The 24,778-nt window shown below is 42.2% G+C and overlaps 1 protein-coding gene across 2 annotated transcripts in view; it reads right to left on the bottom strand.

Moving 5' to 3' along the window:
• Nucleotides 1-1,476: 1,476 nt before the first annotated feature.
• Nucleotides 1,477-24,778, bottom strand: part of RAI2 (retinoic acid induced 2) — a 60,775-nt gene continuing 37,473 nt past the window's right edge. For both annotated transcript variants that reach the window (XM_083173957.1, XM_083173955.1), the window contains one exon: nucleotides 1,477-3,760. In XM_083173957.1, the coding sequence (XP_083030083.1) occupies nucleotides 1,986-3,656 (1,671 nt within the window). In that variant the 5' untranslated portion in view covers nucleotides 3,657-3,760 and the 3' untranslated portion in view covers nucleotides 1,477-1,985. The remainder of the gene's footprint in view (nucleotides 3,761-24,778) is intronic.

Here is a 24,778-nt window from a genome sequence, read left to right as displayed (position 1 = left end):
TTTTAAAGTGGCTCACCACTAGATCTGCTACTAGTGCTAAGGCTGTTGAGCCTTGCTAGACGTTGGACCTGAAAGGGTTTAAGCATAGGACAAGAGCTGATTTCTGCCTGCATAGAGGTGCAATGCACAAGTGTTTGGCAAGTGGAAGTGACTGTGTATTTTAGGGCATTCTTTGGTATGAAAAAAGCACACTCACCACATCCCTGTACATTTTATTTTTCAATAACCTTATGGTGCAAAGTTACATCGGTACTTATATGTTAGTTGGGCGCCCTCTATAGTAAGTACGCTCATACCCCCACTATCCATGTCTGCATGGAGTTGATTTTATATAGTGTGGCGAGCGGACACGGAAAACTAAGCAAATAGCTTAATGGGCGCCCAACTAACCTATAAGTACCGTTACATCTTCTTTGTGCTCTGTAAGACTGGACATGCATATACGCTGTACATGGGGTGTGTACTTTTTACTACATCCTTCAACTGCAGATACGTCACAAGCTGATGTGCTTTGACACAGATCCAGATTTACCAAAATGAGTGAAGAGACCTCGCAACACCAAAGAGCCTTACAATAAACACCACCTGAGAACTACAGTAAATCAGTGCATCATTATAACACATGTATTTAAGTCTTCAGATGACAAGTTGTGCATATATTATAAAGTAAGTATGTTTGGGTATTGTAATCCACTCTTCATAAAATAGCATCCAGATCAGCCACTGTACCTTCTAAATGGAGTGGCACAAATGTTGGCGTGTCTTATTTGTTAAAGCCAGTGACAAGTAGTGTGCTTCACATTACTTTTGTACTGCCCCATATCTGTTGTTGGGAAAATACCTGGATGGTGTACGTTTCAGGGGGATACAATGGCGATGCCGGTAGTTGGAATACCTGTGCCGGAATCCTAACCAATTGCCACAACACTGGCCCGGAATTCTGCAGTTAATGGAGATACTGACTCTGGAATCACAACAGCCAGTATAAGTATACTGGGGTATTTTAGCATTAGGGGGCTGGGGTAGACTTATGGTTAGGCACTGTATTAAAAGGGCTTCAGTGGGATACTGCTGTTTGTCTTCTGATTGCTAGATCCCTTCTTCCATTTATTCATACTAAAGGGTAGTTTTTTAAGCTCGAAATGATAAAGTGTCTAGTTTTTATTACTGGCCAATCAGCTCCTACCTGTCATTTTTCAAACTAAGCCTGTAACTTCACAGTTAGGAGCTGATTGACTGGTGATAAAAACCAGACACTTTATCACTTCACAGAGCTTAATAAATCTGCCCCTGAATCTTTTGTGTTGCTTGAACTGTATATTTCCCATTCCACAGACATTGCCTTTGTTACACAAATGACTGAGTTGTCCTGGACTTAATGTAAACAGTTAAAATAGTATGCTAGCGGCAATCAGGTCATCTGAAGGATTAGTGCGTGTGCATGGCAACCTAACAGTAACAGACCAGTAGAGCAGATCATTAACACATACAAACATTTATTTTAAATATGCAATGTAGCTGTTAATATTAAAAACAGCACATAAGCCGATTTTGGCAGTAAAAACAGCTCTGGCCAATCCACCATCCTAGTAAAAGCTGCATAAAATGTGCAATCTGATTAAAAATAAGTTGTGGCCATTTCCATTACAAGTTACAAAAAAAGCTAGTACATAATTACTTATTTACCTTCCAAATATAACAATTACAAAGTTTTTTTTTTTTAAAGGCTGAAGTATTCCGTTGCTGCTCCAATATCTAGTACCTGTTAGAAAATGCAATATAATTGATAAACCGAAAAAAGCTGCATCCCTGCAGTCCCAGATTCCGCACATTGGCATCATTTAAAATAATCCCCAGAATCCTTTTTCTCTCATTCCTGTATAAGTTAATATACATTTCTTGCTCAATTTAAACCATTTTTTCCTCTGACACAAAGTTTAATTTATTTTAAATATTTGGTCTCAAATTTAGCAATCCGAGAAAAATTATTTCCTTGGGAAAAAAGCTGCTAGTCTTTGCTTTTTTATTGGTAGTATATGTATCTCTTGCGAATTAATTTTCTTTAACTTAACAGTTTTGTTTTTTATTGGCTTTCGTAAAGCATCACCATTCTCTCTCCCCTCGGACTGACTATTAACATCATAGTTCTGCATCGCTGAGTCATGAGGAAGGTCTCTCTTAATAGAAAAGTTTTTTGTTGATACTCCTGAAAGCCCTTTTATTTTGCCACAAAATATGGCAGGTACAGCATCTTTCACAGAAACAATTACTTTTGCTGTTTGAGAGCTGCTCACAAGCTCTATGTTGCTTGAAGCTTTCGGCTCAGATCCAGTTCTGCTGCTTTGTTCAGAAACCCATTTTTGTTGCCGTATCAGTTCAGCAGGGCTCGGGCAGATAACTCTACTGTCCTGCTTTTGTGTCTGTTCATGATGGACCAGGGGTGGATTAAATGTAGAAGCAGGGAAGTTCTTCATTAAGGAATGACTTAAAGGGTCACTCATAGACCCACATGCCACCGATGTGCCAACGAGAGTACTTACATTTCCGAACCTCTTGTACACAGGTACTGACAGATCTAAGACACCATCTTCCTGAAGCACTACACTACTTACATCATCGTTTTTATCCAGTGGCTCATTTTTCATGGAAAGATCCAGTGCTTCGTTTTCATTATTTATTTTAATGACAGAGTGCCGATGAAATTGGGTAAATTCAGTTTTTGCTGTAAATTCAAACGGTTTGCTTTCTTTCTCCAAAGGAGTTTGGGTGGCCTTGCAGATCTTTGGAATTTGTACTGTAGGCTTTGGATGGTCTATATTTTCTTTACATTCAGTCTGTGGCATGGGTATCGGGATGGGTATTGGTATAGGCACAGGTACTGGCAATGGGACAATGACTGGATATGGCACCAGGAGGGTAGCAGGCGGAACTAGAGGTGATAACGGTGAGCTAAAGACTTGAGGAGGAACAGAGTGTGCATTGGCAGACACATAATCTGGAGATACATTGCATGGTGAAGGGTTGCCTAAGCTGTTTGGTGATGGAAATAAGTCCTGTAATACAGCGGAGAACCCAGGTGTTTGAAAAACTGGTGGCAGAACAGATTCCTGTATAGGGCTAGAAGTTTTCTGGTCTAAAATTTGCGGCTGTCCAACAGTAGCAGCAGTTCCTGGAAATATGTGGTTCTGAATGGCAGTGCCAGGGCATGAAGGACCTTGGGGTAACACCAGTGGAGAATTCAAATGCTGAAAAACATGTTGCTCCAAAAGCACAGGCAGTGGTACAGGACCTTGTGTAGTTATAACATAGGGGGTGTTACTGCTGTTTGTGCTCATTTGAGGTGGTGTGCTGCCTGCAACTTGCCAGTGTATTGGTAGTACAACAGGGCTCTCTCCTAGGCAAATAGGTTGAAGCACCGTTGCAGCCATTTTCAGTGCTACTCCACTCTGGGAGTCTGATGAAGGACTAAGAACGGGTGCTGCAGGGACAGTCACCAGAGGGGAGAGTGCTTTTTTCATCAGACCTGAGGGATTAATATTCCATGCTTCTGCAGTTATCAGTTGAGCAACTCCATTTTCAAGTTTGTTTGGAATAGTCGATGAATTGTTGTTCAAATCCATTTGTAGGTCTGGTGTTTCTTTATAGAGTTCCTCCATTTTGTCCCACTGCTGATCTTAGTCCACACGCTGTTTGTGTTTACATGACCATGTTGATTTTTCTGTCCATCATAAAGGAATTACACGCAGGGTCATCTTAGTGGCTTGGGGAACAAAGGAAAAACACTGTTAGAATATGAGCAGTTTAAGTTTAGCATGAGATACAATTATAAGTAACTACTCCCAACTTTTTGAAATATTTTAAATGATACAAAAATAGAATTTACATATATTTAATACCAAACATATGACCAGTGTAAAAATGTCACATAAATAAAGTCAAAATTGTATGGGTTCCGATGAGATCAAGGGAAATGGCATAGTCAAAATCATACATAGCTGAAATCTCATTGTGTTTGCGCCTTAAGATATTCTATCCGGTACCTATAAATACTGATAGCTTTGAGCTGTATTAATTAGAAGAACCTTAAAATCTCAAGAATATAATGTTCTGAGTAATCTTTGGGGTTATTTGTTTAAGAATTGCATAACAGTTGCATCATTTTGTATGGTATTATTTTCATCCACATCTGCTTTCAACTGCACTACAGAGAAACAGCTCTGCACTCTTGTGGTAAATGTACTAAAGATCGATTTTTATTTTTATTTTAAATTGATCAACATTGATTTTAGATTCTTCATCTAAAACACATAATAATAATAAAGCACTCATGTATATAAATTACCCTTGACTATATACTATACAGTGACAGCAGCAGTGCAGGGGGTCTACTAGACGCCAGCGCTGCTGCTCCATCACTCAGGCCCGGCAGCTGCAGCACAACGCATTGGTGTGTGACCGCAGCTGTCTCCAGGCACTCGGTAGACCACAGACCGGACCCGGGACAAACAGGATAGGTAATACCCCTTTCACACCAGCCAAATTTCCTGGGTTGGGCCCGGGAACAACCCGCAACCAGCGCTGGTGTGTAAAAATTGCCAGGATTTCAACCCTGCTATGGTGCAGGGTGGTTCCTGGGTTCAACCCGGGGACCTGGCCAGTGTGAAAGGGCTAGGGGGTACTTACCCGCCTTGCCGGTCCTGCGTGTGCGCAGACAGGCTGGGTAATCCACACAGACGGAGGGCGCAAATGACAGGACAGCGGCGGCTGAAGATGATGCAGGTGCCCTAACTGCCGCCGGAGAGCTGCATCATCTGTGCCAGCTGTATGACCAGTCATCTGCGCCCGCCGCCTGTGTGGATCCCTTGCCTGCACCGAGGAGCAGCAACCAAGGGGGGTACTCGCCGCCTGCCCGCCTTCTTTCCACACCAGAAAAAGCAGGAACTTTTCTGGTGTGAATAGGGCCGGGAATGGTCTGGCATGATCCCTGGGCCATATTCCTGGGTGGGTCCCTTCATTTTCTGGTGTGAAAGATGTGTTAGACGCTCCTGGCAGGGAGCGAGCACTGGGGGATGGATGCCGCTGAGCAGCCTGGCATTGGGGATCCAATAAGCAGTCGATGTTATGTATAAATATGCGCAGTACGCACATGTCCAGCTTTTAGCTTTAAAGTGTAATATGTTATTTACAAAGTAACTGCTGGAAATACTGGAGACAAAATTTTATAAAAACATAAAATAAAATTCAAACAGCATTTATTATAAAATTCTGGAAACTGAGAATGTTTATTCTTTCAACATGCAGAGGTGACATTGTGCAGGATCCGGATGATAAGTCTACAAGGTCTAGGTCAACATAAGAAAAAGGTCGCCATTTAAATGTAAAAAAACAAACAAAAAAAAAACCTTGCCTGAATCAGTACACTAACTTGGTGTCCACAGTTTCAAATCTACAAATTGACAGCAAAATAAAGGAAAACCATGTCAACCTTTTCATGTGATTGCCTGCCTAAGTCAACCCCAAACAGTTGACACAGTCCACCTTTTCATTGTCGACCTATCTACCATACCCAATCCAGACACCAAAAACTCATCTACTTGTATACATTTACAAGATCAATAAAATGTGTCCGCCTGTATGGTAACTACTGTATTTCACAGAATTGTTACTAGGGGACATAAAGAATGGTTTTGAAATGTAAGCCATCTGATCTGGATTACAACAGCAACAAAATCACCACACATGCACTGCCCTTTGGTCTAACCCCACTAAGTGCCTGCAGGCGAGAAATCCTTATAGTGGGTGTTCTGAGCTGCTGGGGCACTTGGACAGTCACACAACATTTCCCCTTTATTTGGGATGTAGAGTTCACTAATCTGGTGAACAGCTGTGTAAAGCTGTAGTTCACAAGAAAACCGTGCCAGCTGCTGCAATGGGGTCTGCATTACAAAAACCTGCCATTGAAATACCATGAGTGGCACAATCCATGCAAAATTTTAGCAAGGGAGTCTGTAAGGAAAAGGATGCCGTTTACTAGAGCAATACTAAAACTCTGAGATACCGATTCATGCATAATGAACAGTTTATGAACCGTGTGAAGTTATTGATTCTAAGCCTCCATATGGTAATGGCCTACAAGATATTAGATATACAGAGATCTTGGTTGCATATATCTGCAGATATAGGGCTGAGCTCCCATGCTGTATGTCAAGGCGCCTGTGCTACTGGGGGTCCCTAATACTGGGTATGGGCCCCCATCATGCTGCCACAGGCCGACCGCTCAAGGGCAGCACACAAATGAAAATTAGTGGGGGCTAATAAGAAGCACATATCGCTATGTAAGTAAGTGAAAGATGTGATTAAAGTAATACAAAATATATAAAATATGTTACCGTTTATAGGATGGGTTTGGGGGTGTACCCCCTGTGTTAGTATGGCTAGGCTGCTTCAGGTTAGCACACCCTAACACTTTATTAACACTTATGTTTTCCCTATCACATTGTATATATTTCGTATTATTTTAATCACACCTTTCACTTCCTTACATAGCACTTATGTGCTTCTTATTAACCCATATTAATTTTCATTTGTGTGCTGCCCTTGAGTAGTCAACCAGTGCCGGCATGATGGTGGCCCACACCAAGATCTCTGTATTATCTGATTATTATGTGTATATTTCTCACTCCATGTGCAATTGGGATACAAAATGTTTTTTTCCTAACCAGAATGACTCCTCCCTTTTAGCACCTGAGTGACATCACAATCTGATTAAGCAGCTTTCCAATAAATGTGTCCTACAAGATATTAGCCACCCTAGACTGGCATACTGTATAAAAGGTCAGATCCTGAACTTTGGGATTTCGCTACGCTAAAAAAATACATGTTAGTAATGCAAATTTGTAGCCATTTTTTTGTTTGTTTTCTGTTTTTTAAAGCAAACTATTGTGTTCAGAGCCGGAAATAAATGCAGTCCTGCTTTGCCAGTAGATTTGTCTTGGTCAATAAGACATTATTGGCTTTCTTCTGCAATCTAGCATTTTTTTTTTTTTTTTGCTGCAAGTTCATTATCATGCATCTCTGAACACATCAGCCATCAATGATCTGAAACAGTGGAGTGCCTGTGAAATGGGGAAAGATCAAATCATAGATGGCTGTACGTGAGTTTATGCAATAACTAAAATGGGTGGGAAAATGGGGGGTAGTTTCCATAATGCTGTAATACCTGTGAACAACTCATTCATTGAAGGATCAAAATTAAACAATCATTGGATGAACTTTCTCTCTCTGCTTCATTGAAATTGAATCATGATATATGGACTGTATATTTATATTATAGGTGCCATACCACTATCGGGTAATATATTGTGGGTTTCTGTTCCCTAACCCTCAGGGAACAATGTGGTAGGGCAGCCAATTATATTGTTTCTTATAATTTTCTAAGAGCGTAGTGGAATATTGGGGTTATGTAATTTTTTATTTATTTATTTTTGCACATCCAAATTTGCCACTTTCATTATCTTGGATTCTCTGTTTCATGTAAAGTGGAAAGGATTGTTGGATGTCTGCACAGATTTTGGGATTTAGTCTTGAAATGAATGATAGTGTCTAATACTGACTAATCATATTAAAACAAATAAATCACATTGATACGTCACATGGCAGGTTGAGGATAGGGTCCTATTGTTCCTGCTTTATAAGGCGACGGTCAGTGGTGCTCCCAAGAGTCTGTACTAATTTCGGAGATTGGGAAGAGAAAAAATGGACTCTGGGTGGAAGCACACTTATCTAGACACTTCGTCGTATAATACGATTGTTTTTTATTGTTTAAAACAACACTTTATTATTATTTATTAAAAAGGTATGATTGTAATGTCCAGATACTTTTGGTCTCGCGCGTGAAATTCTGCGAAGATCTATGAGTAATTAGTTGTCTGTCGATATCTTGACTAATTTATTGTTTGATTGTACAACTCCTGGGTATTCCCTGGTGGTCTTCCACACAGGTACAGACCCGGCCCAAAACTGCTTTGTCTCCAAGGTCGGAAGGAGTTGGGCATATCCAGTGTAGTATGGTCATAATATTCAGATTTGATAGTTCCCAAACATACAATTTATAGACCAACCCCTGGGGATAACTTCAGTTGTGCATCTATTCTGAGGATAAATTAAATGTTAATTAGTTTCAGATCCCATTTGTAGTTACCTTTTTTATTTTTTTAAATGTCAAACAAAAATATACAAAGTGGCAAGATGTGGCTTTAGATTTCATCTCTGACAACCACTTTTTTTTTGTAAGAATGTTCTCTGTTTTTGTTTCCGCCAGTTGTGCATAGCACACCTTAACAGATTTACCGCTCTGTATTTTTAGAATTAAAATATATATCAAGAGGGCGATGTGTAATGCAAAGCTGTGTAAAACCGCAGGTTACATCTAACCTAACCTTTCTTTAGTAATCTCCCCTGATGACAAATGACATATGCATAGTAGTATTCCAGAAGATACTAGCAAAGCTGTTAGGGGGTTGGTAGCATAACATTGCACATTAACTTATCCTGAATGCATAGAATTGAGGAACTGCTATATTAAACTTAATTACTACTAATTTTCTCTGTTAGATCCTTTTTATTTTAACCACGTGTTTCTATAAAAAAAAAAAAAAAAAGACTGAAAATTTGACCTTTTTAAGATCCAATATCTCAGAGATGTGTTGACCTTAAAGTCCCTAAATGGCATCTGATCAGATATATCCACTTACCGCAAGCCTGCCACCATCCCTTCATGTGAATACCCCACAGCAAGGAACAGATAGTACAGTACTTATGTGAGAGCGATGTGTGTCCTTGGAGTATAAGATACAATTATCATTAGGCTTCATCTTGGACTACAGCAGCTCAAGATCATTTTAATACAGTATATAAGCTGAATATTGTAAAGTGGTTGCATTAACTTTCCAGTATTTTAAGATATGTTATACATATTACTCATTGCTTACAAATATTATTATTTATTTATTAACAGTTTCTTATATAGCGCATGCATATTCCGCAGCGCTTTACAGAGTATACAATCTATATTCCCTGCCACATGTACACGCACACACTGACATTCTAGGGTTAATTTGTTGGGAGCCAATTAGCCTACCAGTATATGTTTGGATTGTGGGAGGAAACTAGAGTACCTGGAGAAAACCCACCCAAGCACGGTGAGAATATACAAACTCCACACAGTTAGATCTATGGTGGGATATACATATATATATATATATATATATATATATATATATATATATATACACACACACACACACACACACACACACACACACACGGACGTAGCAGCCTTCCTATACATCCAAGTGATGGGCACACAGCCAGCCTGAAATGGCCGGTGGCATAGAACAGCTTGCACGCAGCTACACAGATAATGTTAATGAAACATGACATACTGTATCTCAAGTTCTGTCAAGGTATGCATACATTTACATATATCTCTATGAAAGCAAATAGTAGACTGTTTATGAGGCACCTTTTGTATGTAAAAGATGATGTAGTTAACTTTCTATTTATACTGGGATATTGACATCTAGAAGATGCCACCCACACTCTAACTTAGGGTGTTATTCTAGTTCACTCTGACAAAATCCTTCTTAGATGGACAAAACCATGTGCACTGCAGTGGGGCAGATGTAAATTGTGCAGAGAGAATTAGATTTGGGTGAGTTATTTTGTTTCTGTGCAGGGTAAATACTGGCTGCTTTATTTTTACACTGCAATATAGATCTCACTGTGAAGTAAAACCCCACCCAAATCTAATTCTCTCTGCACAAGTAACATCTGCCCCACCTGCAGTGCACGTGGTTTTGTCCATCTAAGAAGGATTTTGTCAGAAAGAGTGAACTAGAATAAGGCCCTCAGTGTGTAGTCTGTGGTATACATGACATTACAGATCAGTCCTCCCTCATCATTGCTGCAGTCATGTTAAACAGCCCATCTAGTCGTGAATATATTCACATAGCATTCTCGGGCAGAAGAAAGACACCCGGCAGGGGCTGAGTTGCACAGGAGCTAGCGGCTCTCATGGGGCCCTGTGTGTCGTAACTCATTGCATACAGAAGATGGATGAGGACGGACGCATTAGTTCTTAAATGTCAGGTTTTGGCAATCTCTAGCACTAAGCTTGAGTATAAGATCAGCTGGTTCAGCATTGATCAACCCACCTGTGGCAAAGCTCAGGCTTTGACTCTGGAACCCCTGTGCTTGCAGCACTGTAAGCTGAATTCCTTCAGTTTTGGGGGTTTTTTTGCAAGTTTTTTTGCAAGTTTTTTTTTAAGGTGCTGTTAATTGACCAAACATATACTTGTTTCATTTACCCTGATTTTTAAGCCCCCAAATTATTTTTATTATGCCCTCTAATAACTTCTATAATTTAAGCGTAGGTTACATTGCCATTTTTGGGGGTACAGGCTGAGTTCCCTATTTTCACCTGAATTCTTTAATGGCAAACACATTGCAGGTCTCCCGGTTTGGGATTATTAAATAGGAAAGGTAGAGAATACGGGATATGCAATATGAAGCTTTTTTTTCCTGTGTGATAACTTACCCCTCATGTGTCTGGAACAAACTACCCTATGCTGCCATGCAAAAGGAGCAAATACATTTCTGTTTTCTGTGCAGGGTACATACTGGCTGCTATGTAGCCCACAAATATTTATTCTTGCAATTTAGATTTCAGTTTGAACACACGCCACCCAAATATATCTCTTTGCACATGTTACATCTGCCCCACCTGCAGTGCACATGTTACATCTGCCCCACCTGCAGTGCAGCATGTTTTTGCCCAGTTATGTTTTGCTTTGCTTGCAAACCTTAATCATGCACTAAATACAACCAGTACAGTAAATTATTCTATTATTATGCTTACAGTTAAACGTTAGGGCAATATTTGCTAAACTTATACTATACAAAGATGACATGGCCAGTTAAATGTTACAACCTCGTCTCATACTAATGTTTATAAACAAAAGAAACATTCTGCTTTATTGCTATGTGTCTGTTTCACAATGGATTTATCTACATGTTACACTGAGAGTAGAAGGAGCAGTGAAGTGTAAATAATGTGATTCCACACATGAGTAAATCATTTTAAATCTGCTACGACACGGGTGGACATCTGAAGGCAGATACAAAAGCAGGGTCAAGATGGAGGCCAAAGACAAAAAGGAATGGGTCAGTATAGAAGGCATGAATGCTATAGACCAGAGCAGATGGTGATGAGGAAACAATGCGGGGCAAAATGCTAATCGGAAAATATGTGACTTATGCATGTGCCTAAATGGATTAGAGCTGAGCGTATGGAAGGGAGGCATGTATTTGGTTCTTGTCTTGCTGCGAGGCACTATAAAGCTACAGCTACCACACATCTGCAGTATAAAAATAGTAACTGTAGGGTGGCAGCCTGATATTCTGGACTCATTCTTTTGAATTAAACAGTACCTTGCAATATAGATTTTTGTTTGGGCATGCCTCTCCTATCTAAATCTCTCTGCAGAGTTCTCTATGCCCCTACACATGGAGCAATGTAGGGGCATTTTCTAAGGGATCTAGAGCGATCCCTTAGAAAATGCTGGTACACTGCTACGTGTGTAGGCCCCATTACAGTACTTCCTCTTTGCTTTGCGCTCAACTCAGAATCAGCTCCACATTGTTTATTATTTGTTTTGCCAAGTAAGCATTAAATGTTACATACTGTGGGATGTGCTCTAATCAGTTCAACTTTATTATTGCCACTGATACATTAACTTCATATGGGTAAATGTGAAAATATCAGGGTGATTCTTTTTATAAACATTTTCGGTACTTGTGTATTATCACGGCGCCCATCGCAACGCGTCCTCCGACCTTTTCATACCCCCACTATCCACGTCGGCGTGGAGTTGAGAATAGATAGTGTGGCGAGCGCAGCGAGTCACCGAGCCCGAAGCGTGGCGAGCCCCGCGAGGGGACGCGGATACCTGTGAAGCCCGCGAAGGGACGCGTATACCTGTGAAGGTATCCGCGTCCGCTCGCCATACTATCTATTCTCAACTCCACGCCGACGTGGATAGTGGAGGTATGAAAAGGTCGGAGGACGTGTACCGCTGCGCTCGCCACGCTTCGGGTTCACGTTGATCGTGGGGTGGCGTTAACAATTGGGGGGGCCCAGGGTGGCTATTTGGGGTCTGTGGGCCATTTAACATTGTTCCCTATGTTAAATCGGGTCAATTGACCCATTTAACATTGTTCCCTATGTAAAATCGCGGTAATCGCATCGCATGCGATTTTTTGGTCGCATGCGATGCGACCGACGCGATTTACATTTTAACATGGTTTTCTATGTAAAATCGCGGGCATCGCATCGGTCGCATCGCATGCCATTATAATGGCATGCGATGTACATGCGATGGGCGCCCTTCTAGGTAAAGAGTACCATTATTTTGGCTTAAGGGTGCATTGAAAATATCTTGGAGACCCAAAGGGTGCCTTGAACTGAAAAAGTTTGGGAACCACTGCTCTATGTTGTAACGGGACAGCAATGTCAGAGTCAGCGGCTGTGTGCACCTGAACAGACCAGCACTTGAATCATGCTGATTTTAGCCTGCAAAGGGTGCCAGTTTGGGTGCCGGTACTGGCGTTATAACGCTGAGGCAATGACACATTGTACCTTTCATGCACAATGCCAGTAGCACCGATCGGAGCTCTTTCCTAAAACAACAGATAATCGAGATGGGTGATGTAAATGTATAGCATTACTACTCCATCGCCTGAAGACACATGCACCATTTTCTATGTCTTGACAGAAAAACACTAAATGAATTACCCAAAAAAAAAAAAAAAATTATTTGCATACCACTGTAAGATAACTTTAAAGATCTCTCGCCAGCACCATTTGATGTACATAGCTGGGCCCAGTGCATTAAATATAGCTATAACTTCTATTGACCAATCGTTTGGACTGTTAGGGGTGAAAGTCAGGGAGGCAATGGAGTCCGGAGAACTGTTTCAAATTAGTTAATTGATAGCCATGGTTATCGCATCTGTGTAGGCTCCAACAATAGTCCCCGACAGAGCTCCTTTATTAGAAATTAATTTTAGCAATAGGTATTAGAACCCCTGACCTATTGTACTGGAAGCTATTTCTCTAGCCTCTGGGCAACTGCCACTGGTTAGGAGCAAGAGTTAAAATGCAGTGCTCTTATTGAAAGTCAACTGCTGAATGGGGAAGTGGGTAATCCCGCATATGCAATTCATCTCATGGTGGTTTTAATTGGATGCTAAAATGTTGACCACACCCACTATTCTGTGTAGCCATGCCAAGTTAAAATAACTTCTTCCTGACCAACAATTAATCCATCTATACAGTTTGCTCACAAAACAAATATATATTTATTACTTTTTGGAAGTTGAGTACAAAATTGAGGGAATATTAGTTACATGACAACATTGGAGATAACATTTCCCCTCCGTTTTATCTACGGTACTTCTATAACCGGATTATCTGTCAAGGAAATGTGGTTGGACATAATGGCATGCAAACAGAATTGTGAAAATATACAACCATTTGTCTCGCACTTGTCTAACCTGAAGACTTACTGTTATAAAAGGGTGAATTGGGACTAGTTTTTATTTAGAACTCCACTTCGGGTGTTTTCATCATAAGCAGATCGGTTTTACTTTTTGATTTTGGTATACTGATGATCTTCACTTACATTACTCTAGTATGTATAGGAACAGACTACAATTAAGGCTCATAGTGAGTGTGTGTGTGTGTGTGTGTGTGTGTGTGTGTGTGTGTGTCTTTTGTACCGTGCATATATTTATAGTAAAGCTGCCCATTATTTGTTGCTGAATTAAGTAACTGACGGAAATTGCAACAGGGATGGTGCCTTGTCCAAGAGTGAACAGTCTGTCCCCACCCACCATAACTCATGGGTCTATGTGCAATCTGCATATCATCCTCACTGTATCTCTCTCCATTACATCACACTATGGGCAAGATGTACAAAACATGAAAATGCATACACATTCATAGATATTAATGCTGCTATGTACCAGATGTGTGGCTTGATGTTCTGCATACTGGATGCAATGCTTAGCACATCCCACCTTTTATATGTCTCTGCACCTTTACTCCCCCACAGCCCCAGCTCTCTCCAACCCCAGCCTACACTTATCCTGCATTCTTCTATTTATGGCAGGCATGTCCAAACTGTGGCCCTCAAGCTGTTGTGAAACTACATATCCCAGCATGCCTTGCCATAATTTTAGCATTCCCTAATAGCAAAACTGGCAAGGCATGATGGGGCTTGTAGTTTCACAACAGCTAGAGGGCCATAGTTTGCAACATTGCTCGCATCAGGCCCTTTCTCTCACAGAGTGCAACTAAGCTGATCATCCACTCATTAGTCATCTCACGGCTTGATTACTGTAATGCTCTTCTCACTGGCCTCGCTCAATCCCAACTAGCTCCTCTCCAATCTGTCCTCAATGCTGCAGCCAGGCTTATCTTCCTCTCCCGCCGCTCTAATTCTGCTACTCCCCTTCAACAAAATCTGCACTGGCTTCCATTCCCCTACAGAATCCTCTTTAAACACCTCACACTCACATACAGGGCCATCTCTAATTCCATTGCTCCATATATCTCTAACCTCATCTCCATTCATACACCCTCCCGCCCTCTACGGTCAGCTGACGACTGTCGTCTCTCCTCCACCCTGATCACTGCTTCCCATGCTAGAGTACACGACTTTGCCCGTGCTGCACCCCTTCAGTGGAACGCACTCCCTCGCTCCATTAGACTCTCCCCAACCTTGCAAAGCTTCTAACGGGCACTGAAAACTCACCTATTCATCAAAGCGTACCCTTCCACTGCATAAACCAGCTGGTTCTCCGACCCCTTGCCTGTTTACATCCTGCTATCTAACCACCACCCCCTCGCTTGCACCTCTTGTAATCTGTCTGTCTCCCCTTCCTACTAGATTGTAAGCTCCTCCGAGTAGGGCCCTCTTCCCTCCTGTTGTCAAAGCCCACTTCTCTTCACATTTCACTCACAGCTCTCCTTTACTCCAACACTCAGTGACCATCTTCATACTCATCTCCATCATTGGCCTCAAGCCTCTAGTTGTATGTTGATTGGGTCCTCACTACTTACATTTAAGCTGTAATGTGTATTGAACTGTGGTGCTCTTTATTTGTACTGTATTTTTGTTATTTATTCAATGTTATGCCAAGTTTTGTCTCCCTGTATTGTTCCTTTGTACGGCGCTGCGAAACACTTGTGGCGCCTTATAAATAAAATTATAATAATAATGTCTGATTTATGGCTTATCTGCCACCTGGCAGCACAATGGAAAAAAAAAAAAACACTTTATTTCACTTCCTGCAGGGCCCCTTCTTTCTGTCTATGCCCTGCTGAATATTGAACCTGCACAGTAAGTGGCAGCAACCTGACCAGGTGGGCAAAGGAACTGGACTCATGAGACTCCTCTTGCACTCTCCCTGCTGCCATTGGGCAGCCAGGATGCTGTAATGGTTAGCCTTACTGCCTCACAGCAATGAGGTCATGGGTTCGATTCCCACCATGGCTCTAACTGTGTGGAGTTTGTATATTCTCCCCGTGCTTGGGTGGGTTTACTCCGGGTACTCTGGTTTCCTCCCACAATCCAAAAATATACTGCTAGGTTAATTGGCTCCCTACAAAATTAACCCTAGAATACCTGTGTGTGTGTGTGTGTGTGTGTGTGTGTGTACATGTGGTAGGGAATATAGATTGTAAGCTCCACTGGGGCAAGGACTGATGTGAATGTTAAAATATTTTCTGTAAAGAGCTGCAGAATATGTATGCGCTATATAAGAAACTGTTAATAAAATAGTCTGTACAAAAAGCCAGTGCTGTATTACAGAAATGGGGCAGCTCAGGATAAAACTTCCAGTCTGAAGTCCCCAGGCTCCAATAACAGGAAGGAATAAGTCCGTAAAACTGTAATGAGTAACTGGAAATGCTGCTTAAATTGCATTTGTAAATAATGTTTATTAATCCTTCCCACAATATCTTCTTTACTGAAATACATGTGAACTTTAATTGGTCTCCGGTATTTCATCTCTGTCTCTAAACATAACCGTTGTTTTGGTGATTAAATACTAGGAGCAGCTGTTACTGTTTGAGTGCAAAAAGTGGAAATATCTAGAATTACCACATATAGATTTTACACCAATTAGCATCTGCTTTTTGTAACAGAATGACCATTGCTACAATACACCAGTGGACGTTGAAGCATGTTAATAAGTTAAGATGCCAGGAATATACTTACCATGGCACATGGCATAACAGTTTGTAGTCCACCATAATTAAAAGTTTGTTAAGTTGTATGACTGACTCTTGTACTTCCCCCTCCCTTACATTGTCTCCCACCCATTGTGGCCAATAGTATCCCTCTTTTGTGTCTTTGGCACATGTAGCCGAAAAAAGACGTGGTCTTAAAAATTACCAATGTCACTATGATAGCATGGCCTACCCGACCCCACCATTCTGAGGGCATACCCATCATCTTCAATACAACTTAATCAACCCACTATTCCAGTGGTTCTGAAACTGTGGGTCCTGACCCCAAAGTGGGTCCCAACCTTCTCAGTATGGGGTCACGACTCCATGTTGCTCACCATCAGGCTGATGACTTTTGCATCTGTTGAATTGTCTGTTATTTTAGACTCCTCCCATCACTGCTACATATGTGATGTGATGACCTTCTGTAGTAACTTGCTGGGGTCCTATAATTATTTCTTATTGTCTGATGGGGTCCCAGAGCAAAATGGTTTGAGGACCTCTGCACTATTCATTATGCGTTCTAGGATAAGGCAAGCCATGTAGTCCTGTTCCCAGCTCTTTTACAAATTGTAACAGCAATGTGGCCCCAGAGGGTCAGTAAAAGGTGTCCATGATCCAAACTTTTAGAGAGCCAGGTGTGTGACTGTGTAGCCAAGTAAAGAATAAAGGCACAATAGAGTACCCCTACCTGCTGAGCCTCCTCTATGGGCGTAAAAACTTGTATTCCAAATAACACAGAATGCTAGACAATACTAAGTTATTTTAACAAGTTTAAAAAATAAAAAGGAGGATGTGAGACGAAGAAAAAGACCAATTTATGTAAATTTTAAAAGGTAAACAAAAAAGGGAATGATTTGAGCAGATGCATTGTACAGTATATCACTATAGACAGATGGGATACATCCAAGGATACTAAAAGAGCTTAAAGGGGAGCTGGTAAAACCAATAAAATAATTAATCAACCAGTCACTAGCTACTGGAGTAATCCCAGAAGACTAGAAAACAGTGAATGTAGTCCCACTACACAAAAGTGGAAGAAAGGAAGAGGTAAGCAACTATCGACCAGTGAGCCTTACATCAGTAGTAGAGAAATTGATGGAAACACTCTTAAAACAAAGAGTTGTAGAATATCTCAAAACTAGCAATTTACAGGATCCGAAACAGCATGGGTTTACTGGGGGAAGATCAGGTCAAACAAATCTTATTGACTTTTTTAACTGGGTGCCTAAAGTAATAGATCAAGGTGGGGCTGTATATGTAGCTTATCTAGACTTTAGTAAGGCTTTTGACACTGTCCCACATCGCAGACTGTTAAATAAACTTGAAAGCTTGGGATTGGATTTTAAAATAGTTGAATGGATTAGAGCAGTGGTCGCCAACCCGTCGCTCGCGAGCTACTGGTAGCTCGCGGCAGCGATCCGGGTGGCTCGACTACTCTGCACCCGTTTGTCCCTCCAGCGCCGCGGCCCGACCGCCCGCCCCCCCCTCCAGCGCCCGACACCACCTTCCTCTAAGACATACGCTAGAGGTAATATTTCACTTCTAGCGTCTGACAGGGAGCACAGCGCTAAGTGCTCCTGGCACTTCCGGGTAACGCTGCAGTGCTGTGCTCCCTGTCAGATGCTAGAGGTGAAATATGACCTCTAGCATCTGTCTCCTCAGAGGAGCAAGTAAAGTCCTGTGCCTCAGCGCTACCACCATGCTTGGTTTACTCCAGGGACAGGTTCAGGAGGGGCGGTGGCGGGCGCTGTGTCGGGAGAGGAACATGAAGCCAGTGTCTGCAGCCAGTTAGGAAGGATGATGCCACATGCGGTCCCAGCACCTAAGATTGCCACAGAACTGGAATGCACATCACATCTGTGGTAGATGATCTGCGCACTGAGGCAGTCTTCAATAACCTGGTAAGTTCCAGGCACCCTCTCCACTAAACAGTGTTCCTCCTCCCAGGCACCCTCACCCCTACAGCATACCTCCCAACATGACCCTCTCCAGGAGGGACAGAATGATCTGGTCCTGGACTTGCTTTTTAATGTGTTATTACTGTCACCTGTATTGAAGCACCTTTCTTACCACATTACCTGTTCAAAACAGGTGATGGCAATCACACATTAACCCCTTCCCGACATTTGACGTATATATACGTCATGGCCGGGATGTACTTCCCGACACATGAATCACACATTAACCCCTTCCCGACATATATATACGTCATGACTTCAAAGTGCCACTGCGTCTCGAGACGCAGTGACAGAGGGACGATGTCTGCTGTCCCTGACAGCAGACATGTCCCTGCATGCCCAGGGGGGGCTGCGATGCCGCCCCCCCGTCGGCGATCGCTGTGATTGGCTGTTCAGTGTGAACAGCCATTCACAGCGTTTTCCTGTGTTACTGGCGAATCAGACGCTCTGTAACACAGGTGTCAATCACCGCCGGGCGTCAGGGGGCATGAGGGGGTCATCGGTGACGTCGACACCTCACCCCACCTGCCCCCAAGGCTGTGATTGGTCCGTGGGACCCACGGACCAATCACAGCCAAGGCGCGTGATTTAAACTAACGGTGACTGCGCTGCAGACGCCATTCCGGTCTGGAATTGCGTGCAGAGCGGTCACCGTGCCAATCTGTCGTGATACATACCTGATCCTTGCCTGAAACTTACCTGATCACCGCTGGTAGCGTGCTGCCAGCAGCTGGATACTTCCTGGATCTTGTGACTTCTGTGTGTGCTGCTGCAGCAGTGTCATAGAGTCACAGATCGTGAGAGATAGGGACAGATAGTGACAGAGAGTGAGAGATAGAGAGAGATAGTGACAGAGAGTGATAGAGAGTGCTATATTTTGTGTCTGCTACCCCCCCTTTTGTGCTGATCAGTATATCTGTGCTGATCAGCAACTTTTTGGGGGTGCAGGTATTTTTTTTTTTTTATATATACCTGTCAGTTGCTGCCAGTTGCACTGTCAGTTGCACCAAAGGTTGTGCACCTGCTGCCCCTCACTGGTAATCAGTGTCGCATCACTGATCACCTTTTTTTTATTTTTGAAAGTGCTGTGGGGTCTTTTTTTAATTTTTTTTTTTTACACACACTGTGATTTTGTGGGTGTCCTGTGGCCACTGTGCGCTGATCAGTGACGTACATCACTGATCAGCTTTTTCGGCACAGGGTTGATCTATTTTATATTTTTTTTTTTTTTTTTTGGGATCAAATTCCTGTATAAAGTATTTTTTTTTTCTGCACTACATACACACTACACACTACATACCCCCCGTGTTGAAATAAAGTTTGTACCCCCCCTACACTATACACGTGTTGAAACATTTCACTACCAGAAACACAAAAATAAAAATGGCATCCCAAATGTCATCCCAAATGTCATCCCAGTCATCCAGAAGAATGTATTCAGCGGAGGAGGCATATGCCATGCTTGCCTCTGACTCTGACACAGCCAGTGATGCAAGCGGGGAATTTGAAGGATTCGCCTTAAGCTCCTCTTCCTCCTCTGCTGATGAGGGACCCCCTCAAAGACGCCCCCGTAGAGCAGCTGAGACCCCCCCCCCAAATGATTGATCCCGTATGGACCCCACCACCAGACAATTTTGAGCCCCAGGTTCCTGAGTTTTTGGCCATCCCAGGAATCCAATTTGATTCAGCAGGTCTCAGAGAAGATGACTTTTTCAAATTATTTTTCTCTGATGATTTTATAAATTTAATGGTGGACCAAACTAATTTATATGCCCAGCAGTTTATTGCTCAAAACCCCACGTCATCATTTGCTAGGTGGACCCCTGTAGATGCAGTAGAGATGATGACGTTTTGGGGTCTGGTGTTACATATGGGCATAGTAAAAAAGCCAGAAATTAGGCAATATTGGAGTACAGATGTTCTGTACAGCACCCCATTTTACCGTATGGCCATGACTCGGGCTCGTTTTGAGATAATCCTTAATTTTTACATTACACCGATAATACACTGTGCCCACCCAGAGATGATCCCACCTTTGACCGGCTATTCAAAGTCAGGCCGGTCATTGATCATTTCAGTGCCAAATTTGCAGAGATGTACATCCCTGAAAAATTTATTTGTATTGACGAGTCCCTTATACATTTTAAAGGAAGGGTTAAATTCCGCCAGTACCTTCCCAGTAAGAGGGCAAGGTATGGCATAAAAATGTATAAGCTGTGTCAAAGCACCTCAGGGTACACCCACAGGTTTAGGGTATATGAAGGGAATGATTCAAGAATTGAACCGCCAGAATGCCCCCCCTCCCTCGTAGGTGTTAGTGGAAAAATTGTCTGGGATTTAGTGCACCCCTTCCTGGATAAAGGTTATCACCTCTATGTGGATAACTTTTACACTAGCATCCCCCTGTTTAAGGCCCTTGGTTCAAGAGGTACAGCAGCTTGCGGTACTGTGCGTAAGAACCAAAGAGGCCTCCCAAAAACGCACATTGCCCAAGTAATGAGAAGGGTTGAAAGCAGGGGAATATGCACCGAAAATATGTTGTTGGTCAAATATAAGGACAAGAGGGATGTCCTTATACTGACAACAATTCATGGAGACAGTACCACCTCCATCCCTGTACGAGGTACCAGTACCCACACCTCAAAACCTAATTGTATCCTAGATTACAATAGGTACATGGGCGGAGTGGATCTTTCAGATCAGGTACTGAAGCCGTACAGTGCCCTGCGGAAAACAAAAATCTGGTACAAGAAGCTGGCCGTGTATATCATCCAGATGGCACTGTATAACGCTTACGTGCTATTCCGTTCTACCAGCCAGAGGGGGACATTTATGCACTTTCAAGAGGAAGTCATAAAGGGCCTAATATTTGGGAACCAGCAGGCAGAGGGCCCCAGTACTTCTAGTACTGGCCCCCGTATTGTACCAGGGCAGCATTTTCCTAACGAAATCCCCTCCACTGCAAGAAAGGGCAGGACACAAAAAAGGTGCAAAGTTTGCTATAAAAAGGGAATAAGAAAGGAAACTATTTTCCACTGTGAAACTTGCCCCGACAAACCCGGCCTATGTATAAAGGAGTGTTTTAAAATATACCACACATCTATGGATTATTAGGTTCATCATTTCACCGTGCTTCGGGGGTCTTGCTAATGCCACATAGCACCCACCATTCATTCCACCAGAATCTGAGCTGCAAAATCCAAAAATCACTCCTTCCCTTCTGAGTCCTGCCATGCACCCAACTGGTATTTTTTGGTCACATATGAGGCATTGCCATACTCGGGAGAAATTGGGGCACAGATTTTGGGGTGCTTTTTCTCCTTCATACCTTCTGAAAATGAAAAATTTTGAGCCAGAACTGCATTTTTGGGTAAAAAAATGTAATTTTTCATTTTCACTGCCCAGTTGTATCAAAATTGGTGAAACCCCTGGGGGTTTAAAATGTACACTATACCCCTAGATGAATTCCCTGAGGGGTGTAGTTTGCAAAATGGGGTCACTTGTGGGGGGGTTCCACTGTATTGGTGCTTTGGGGGTCTTGCTAATGCGACATAGCACCCACCAACATTCCACCAGAATCTGTGCTGCAAAATCCAAATATCACTCCTTCCCTTCTGAGTCCTGCCACTTTTTGGTCACACATGAGGCATTGCCGTACTCGGGAGAAATTGGGGCACAGATTTTGGGGTGCTTTTTCTCCTTCATACCTTCTGAAAATGAAAAATTTTGAGCCAGAACTGCATTTTTGTGTAAAAAAATGTAATTTTTCATTTTCACTGCCCAGTTGTATCAAAATTGGTGAAACCCCTGGGGGTTTGAAATGTACACTATACCCCTAGATGAATTCCCTGAGGGGTGTAGTTTGCAAAATGGGGTCACTTGTGGGGGGGTTCCACTGTATTGGTGCTTTGGGGGTCTTGCTAATGCGACATAGCACCCACCAACATTCCACCAGAATCTGTGCTGCAAAATCCAAAAATCACTCCTTCCCTTCTGAGTCCTGCCATGCACCCAAATGGTATTTTTTGGTCACATGTGAGACATTGCCGTACTCGGAAGAAATTGGGGCACAGATTTTGGGGTGCTTTTTCTCCTTCATTCCTTGTGAAAATGAAAAATTTTGAGCCAGAACTGCATTTTTGTGTAAAAAATGTAATTTTTCATTTGCACAGCCCAGTTGTATCAAAATTGGTGAAACCCCTGGGGGTTTGAAATGTACACTATACCCCTAGATGAATTCCCTGAGGGGTGTAGTTTGCAAAATGGGGTCACTTGTGGGGGGGTTCCACTGTATTGGTGCTTGGGGGGTCTTGCTAATGCGACATAGCACCCACCAACATTCCACCAGAATCTGAGCTGCAAAATCCAAAAATCACTCCTTCCCTTCTGAGTCCTGCCATGCACCCAAATGGTATTTTGTGGTCACATGTGAGGCATTGCCGTACTCGGGAGAAATTGGGGCACAGATTTTGGGGTGCTTTGTCTCCTTCATTCCTTGTGAAAATGAAAAATTTGGAGCCAGAACTGTATTTCTGTGTAAAAAAATTAATTTTTCATTTTCACTGCCCAGTTGTACCACAATTGGTGAAACCCCTGGGGGTTTGAAATGTACACTATACCCCTAGATGAATTCCCTGAGGGGTGTAGTTTGCAAAATGGGGTCACTTGTGGGGGGGTTCCTAACTTTTAGCATCTTATGGTGCCTAGAAACCTACATGGTGCCTAAAAAATAATCTCATAAAAAGGAGGCTCCAAAATCAAGTAGGTGCTCCTTCTATTATGAAGCCTGTGGTTTGGTCAACGTGCACACTAGGGCCACATATAGGATATTTATGAAAACAAAAGAATTGGGGGAATCAATTTTTAGTCACATTTCTCTAGTAAAATCTACTGTGTTCCTTAGAAAAATGTATTAAAATTGAAAATCTGCAAAAAAAATGACATTTTGAAATTTCACCTACACTTTGTTTTAATTCCTGTGAAACACCTAAAGGGTTAACAAACTTCCAAAATGCTGTTTTGAATACTGTGAGGGGTGCAGTTTTTGAAATGGCATCATTTATGGGGGTGTCTCACATACAAGTCCCTCAAAGTCACATCAGAACTGAACTGGTCCCTAAAAAAATCAGTGTTTGAAATTTTCTTGAAAATTTGAGAATTTGCTATTCATATTTTAAGCCTCCTAGTGTCCAAAAAAAATAAAAGGATGTTGAAATAATGATGGAAACATAAAGTAGACATATGGTCTATGTTAGTTATTAACTATTTTGAGTGGTATGATTATTTGTCTCACAAGCAGAAAATTTAACATTTTGCAAATTGCTAAATTTTCCATTTTTTTACGACATTTTGGTATTTTTCACAAAAAAACACAGACTGTATCGACCCAAATTTACCACTAATTTGAAGTACAATGTGTCACGAGAAAACAATCTCAAAATCACTGGGATAAGTAAAAGCAAAAAAAAGTTATCCCCACTTAAGTGATACATGTCAGATTTGAAAAAAAGGGCTCTGTCAGGAAGGCAAAAACTGGCTGTGTCAGGAAGGGGTTAACAAGGAAGTCCAAGACCAGAGCATTCTGTCCCTCCTGGAGAGAGTCATGTTGGGAGGTATGCTACAGTGCAGTGTCAGGCAGTGCAGCCAATCTCTCATCAAATGCTAATTGTAGGTGCCTATGTCTGGCTGTTTCATTCATGACACTTCCCCATTAGGATCTATCCCACCTGCGCCTCTACCCCTTCAAATGTGTGCCACGTCTTATTTTACCATCTATGCCTCTGTATCCCATTTCACTTGTGTCTCTGCTTCTATTCAGAGAGACTGGGGGCATGGCCAGCAGCTCTCAGAGCGCTGGCTATGCCCTCATAGCAGAAAACATGGGGGGCGTGGCCTTGCAGGAGTACCACGATAGTAGGTCATGTCCCCCTAATTTTGGATGTCCCTTCTCCTCTGCCTCCAGTGTTGGGAGGGATGTATGTGGCATATTGCACATTGCAGTGTGGCATATTGTGTCAGGGGAATTGCGGTTTGTGGAATAATGTGTAAATGGCATTATTTGGTCTTTAGGCAGATTTTTTTCTATTTTTTTTTATTTTAGTAGCTCTTCTGGTGGTTTATTTTGCCGCGAGTAGCTCACACCCCATAAAAGGTTGGAGACCACTGGATTAGAGCATGGTTGCAGGACAGAAAACAGAGAGTTGTAGTAAACAGAGTACAGTCAAAGGAGGAAAAGGTTACAAGTGCAAAATCTGTACTTGGACCAGTGCTTTTTAATATATTTATTGGTGATATTGCAAATGGAATTGAGGGTAAAATGTGCCTTTTTTGCAGATGACACAAAGGTATGCAATAGGCTAGACACACCAGGAGGGGTAAAACAAATGATTGATGATCTAGGTAGATTAGAGGAATGGTCAAGAGCATGGCAACTACAGTTTAATGCCAAAAAAATGCAAAATCA

This window comes from Crinia signifera, chromosome 2 (assembly GCF_055691185.1).
Source record: "Crinia signifera chromosome 2, ASM5569118v1, whole genome shotgun sequence".
Classification (NCBI taxonomy): domain Eukaryota; kingdom Metazoa; phylum Chordata; class Amphibia; order Anura; family Myobatrachidae; genus Crinia; species Crinia signifera.
The sequence above is the reverse complement of the archived record's forward strand: the minus strand, read 5'-3'. Positions and strand labels throughout refer to the sequence as shown.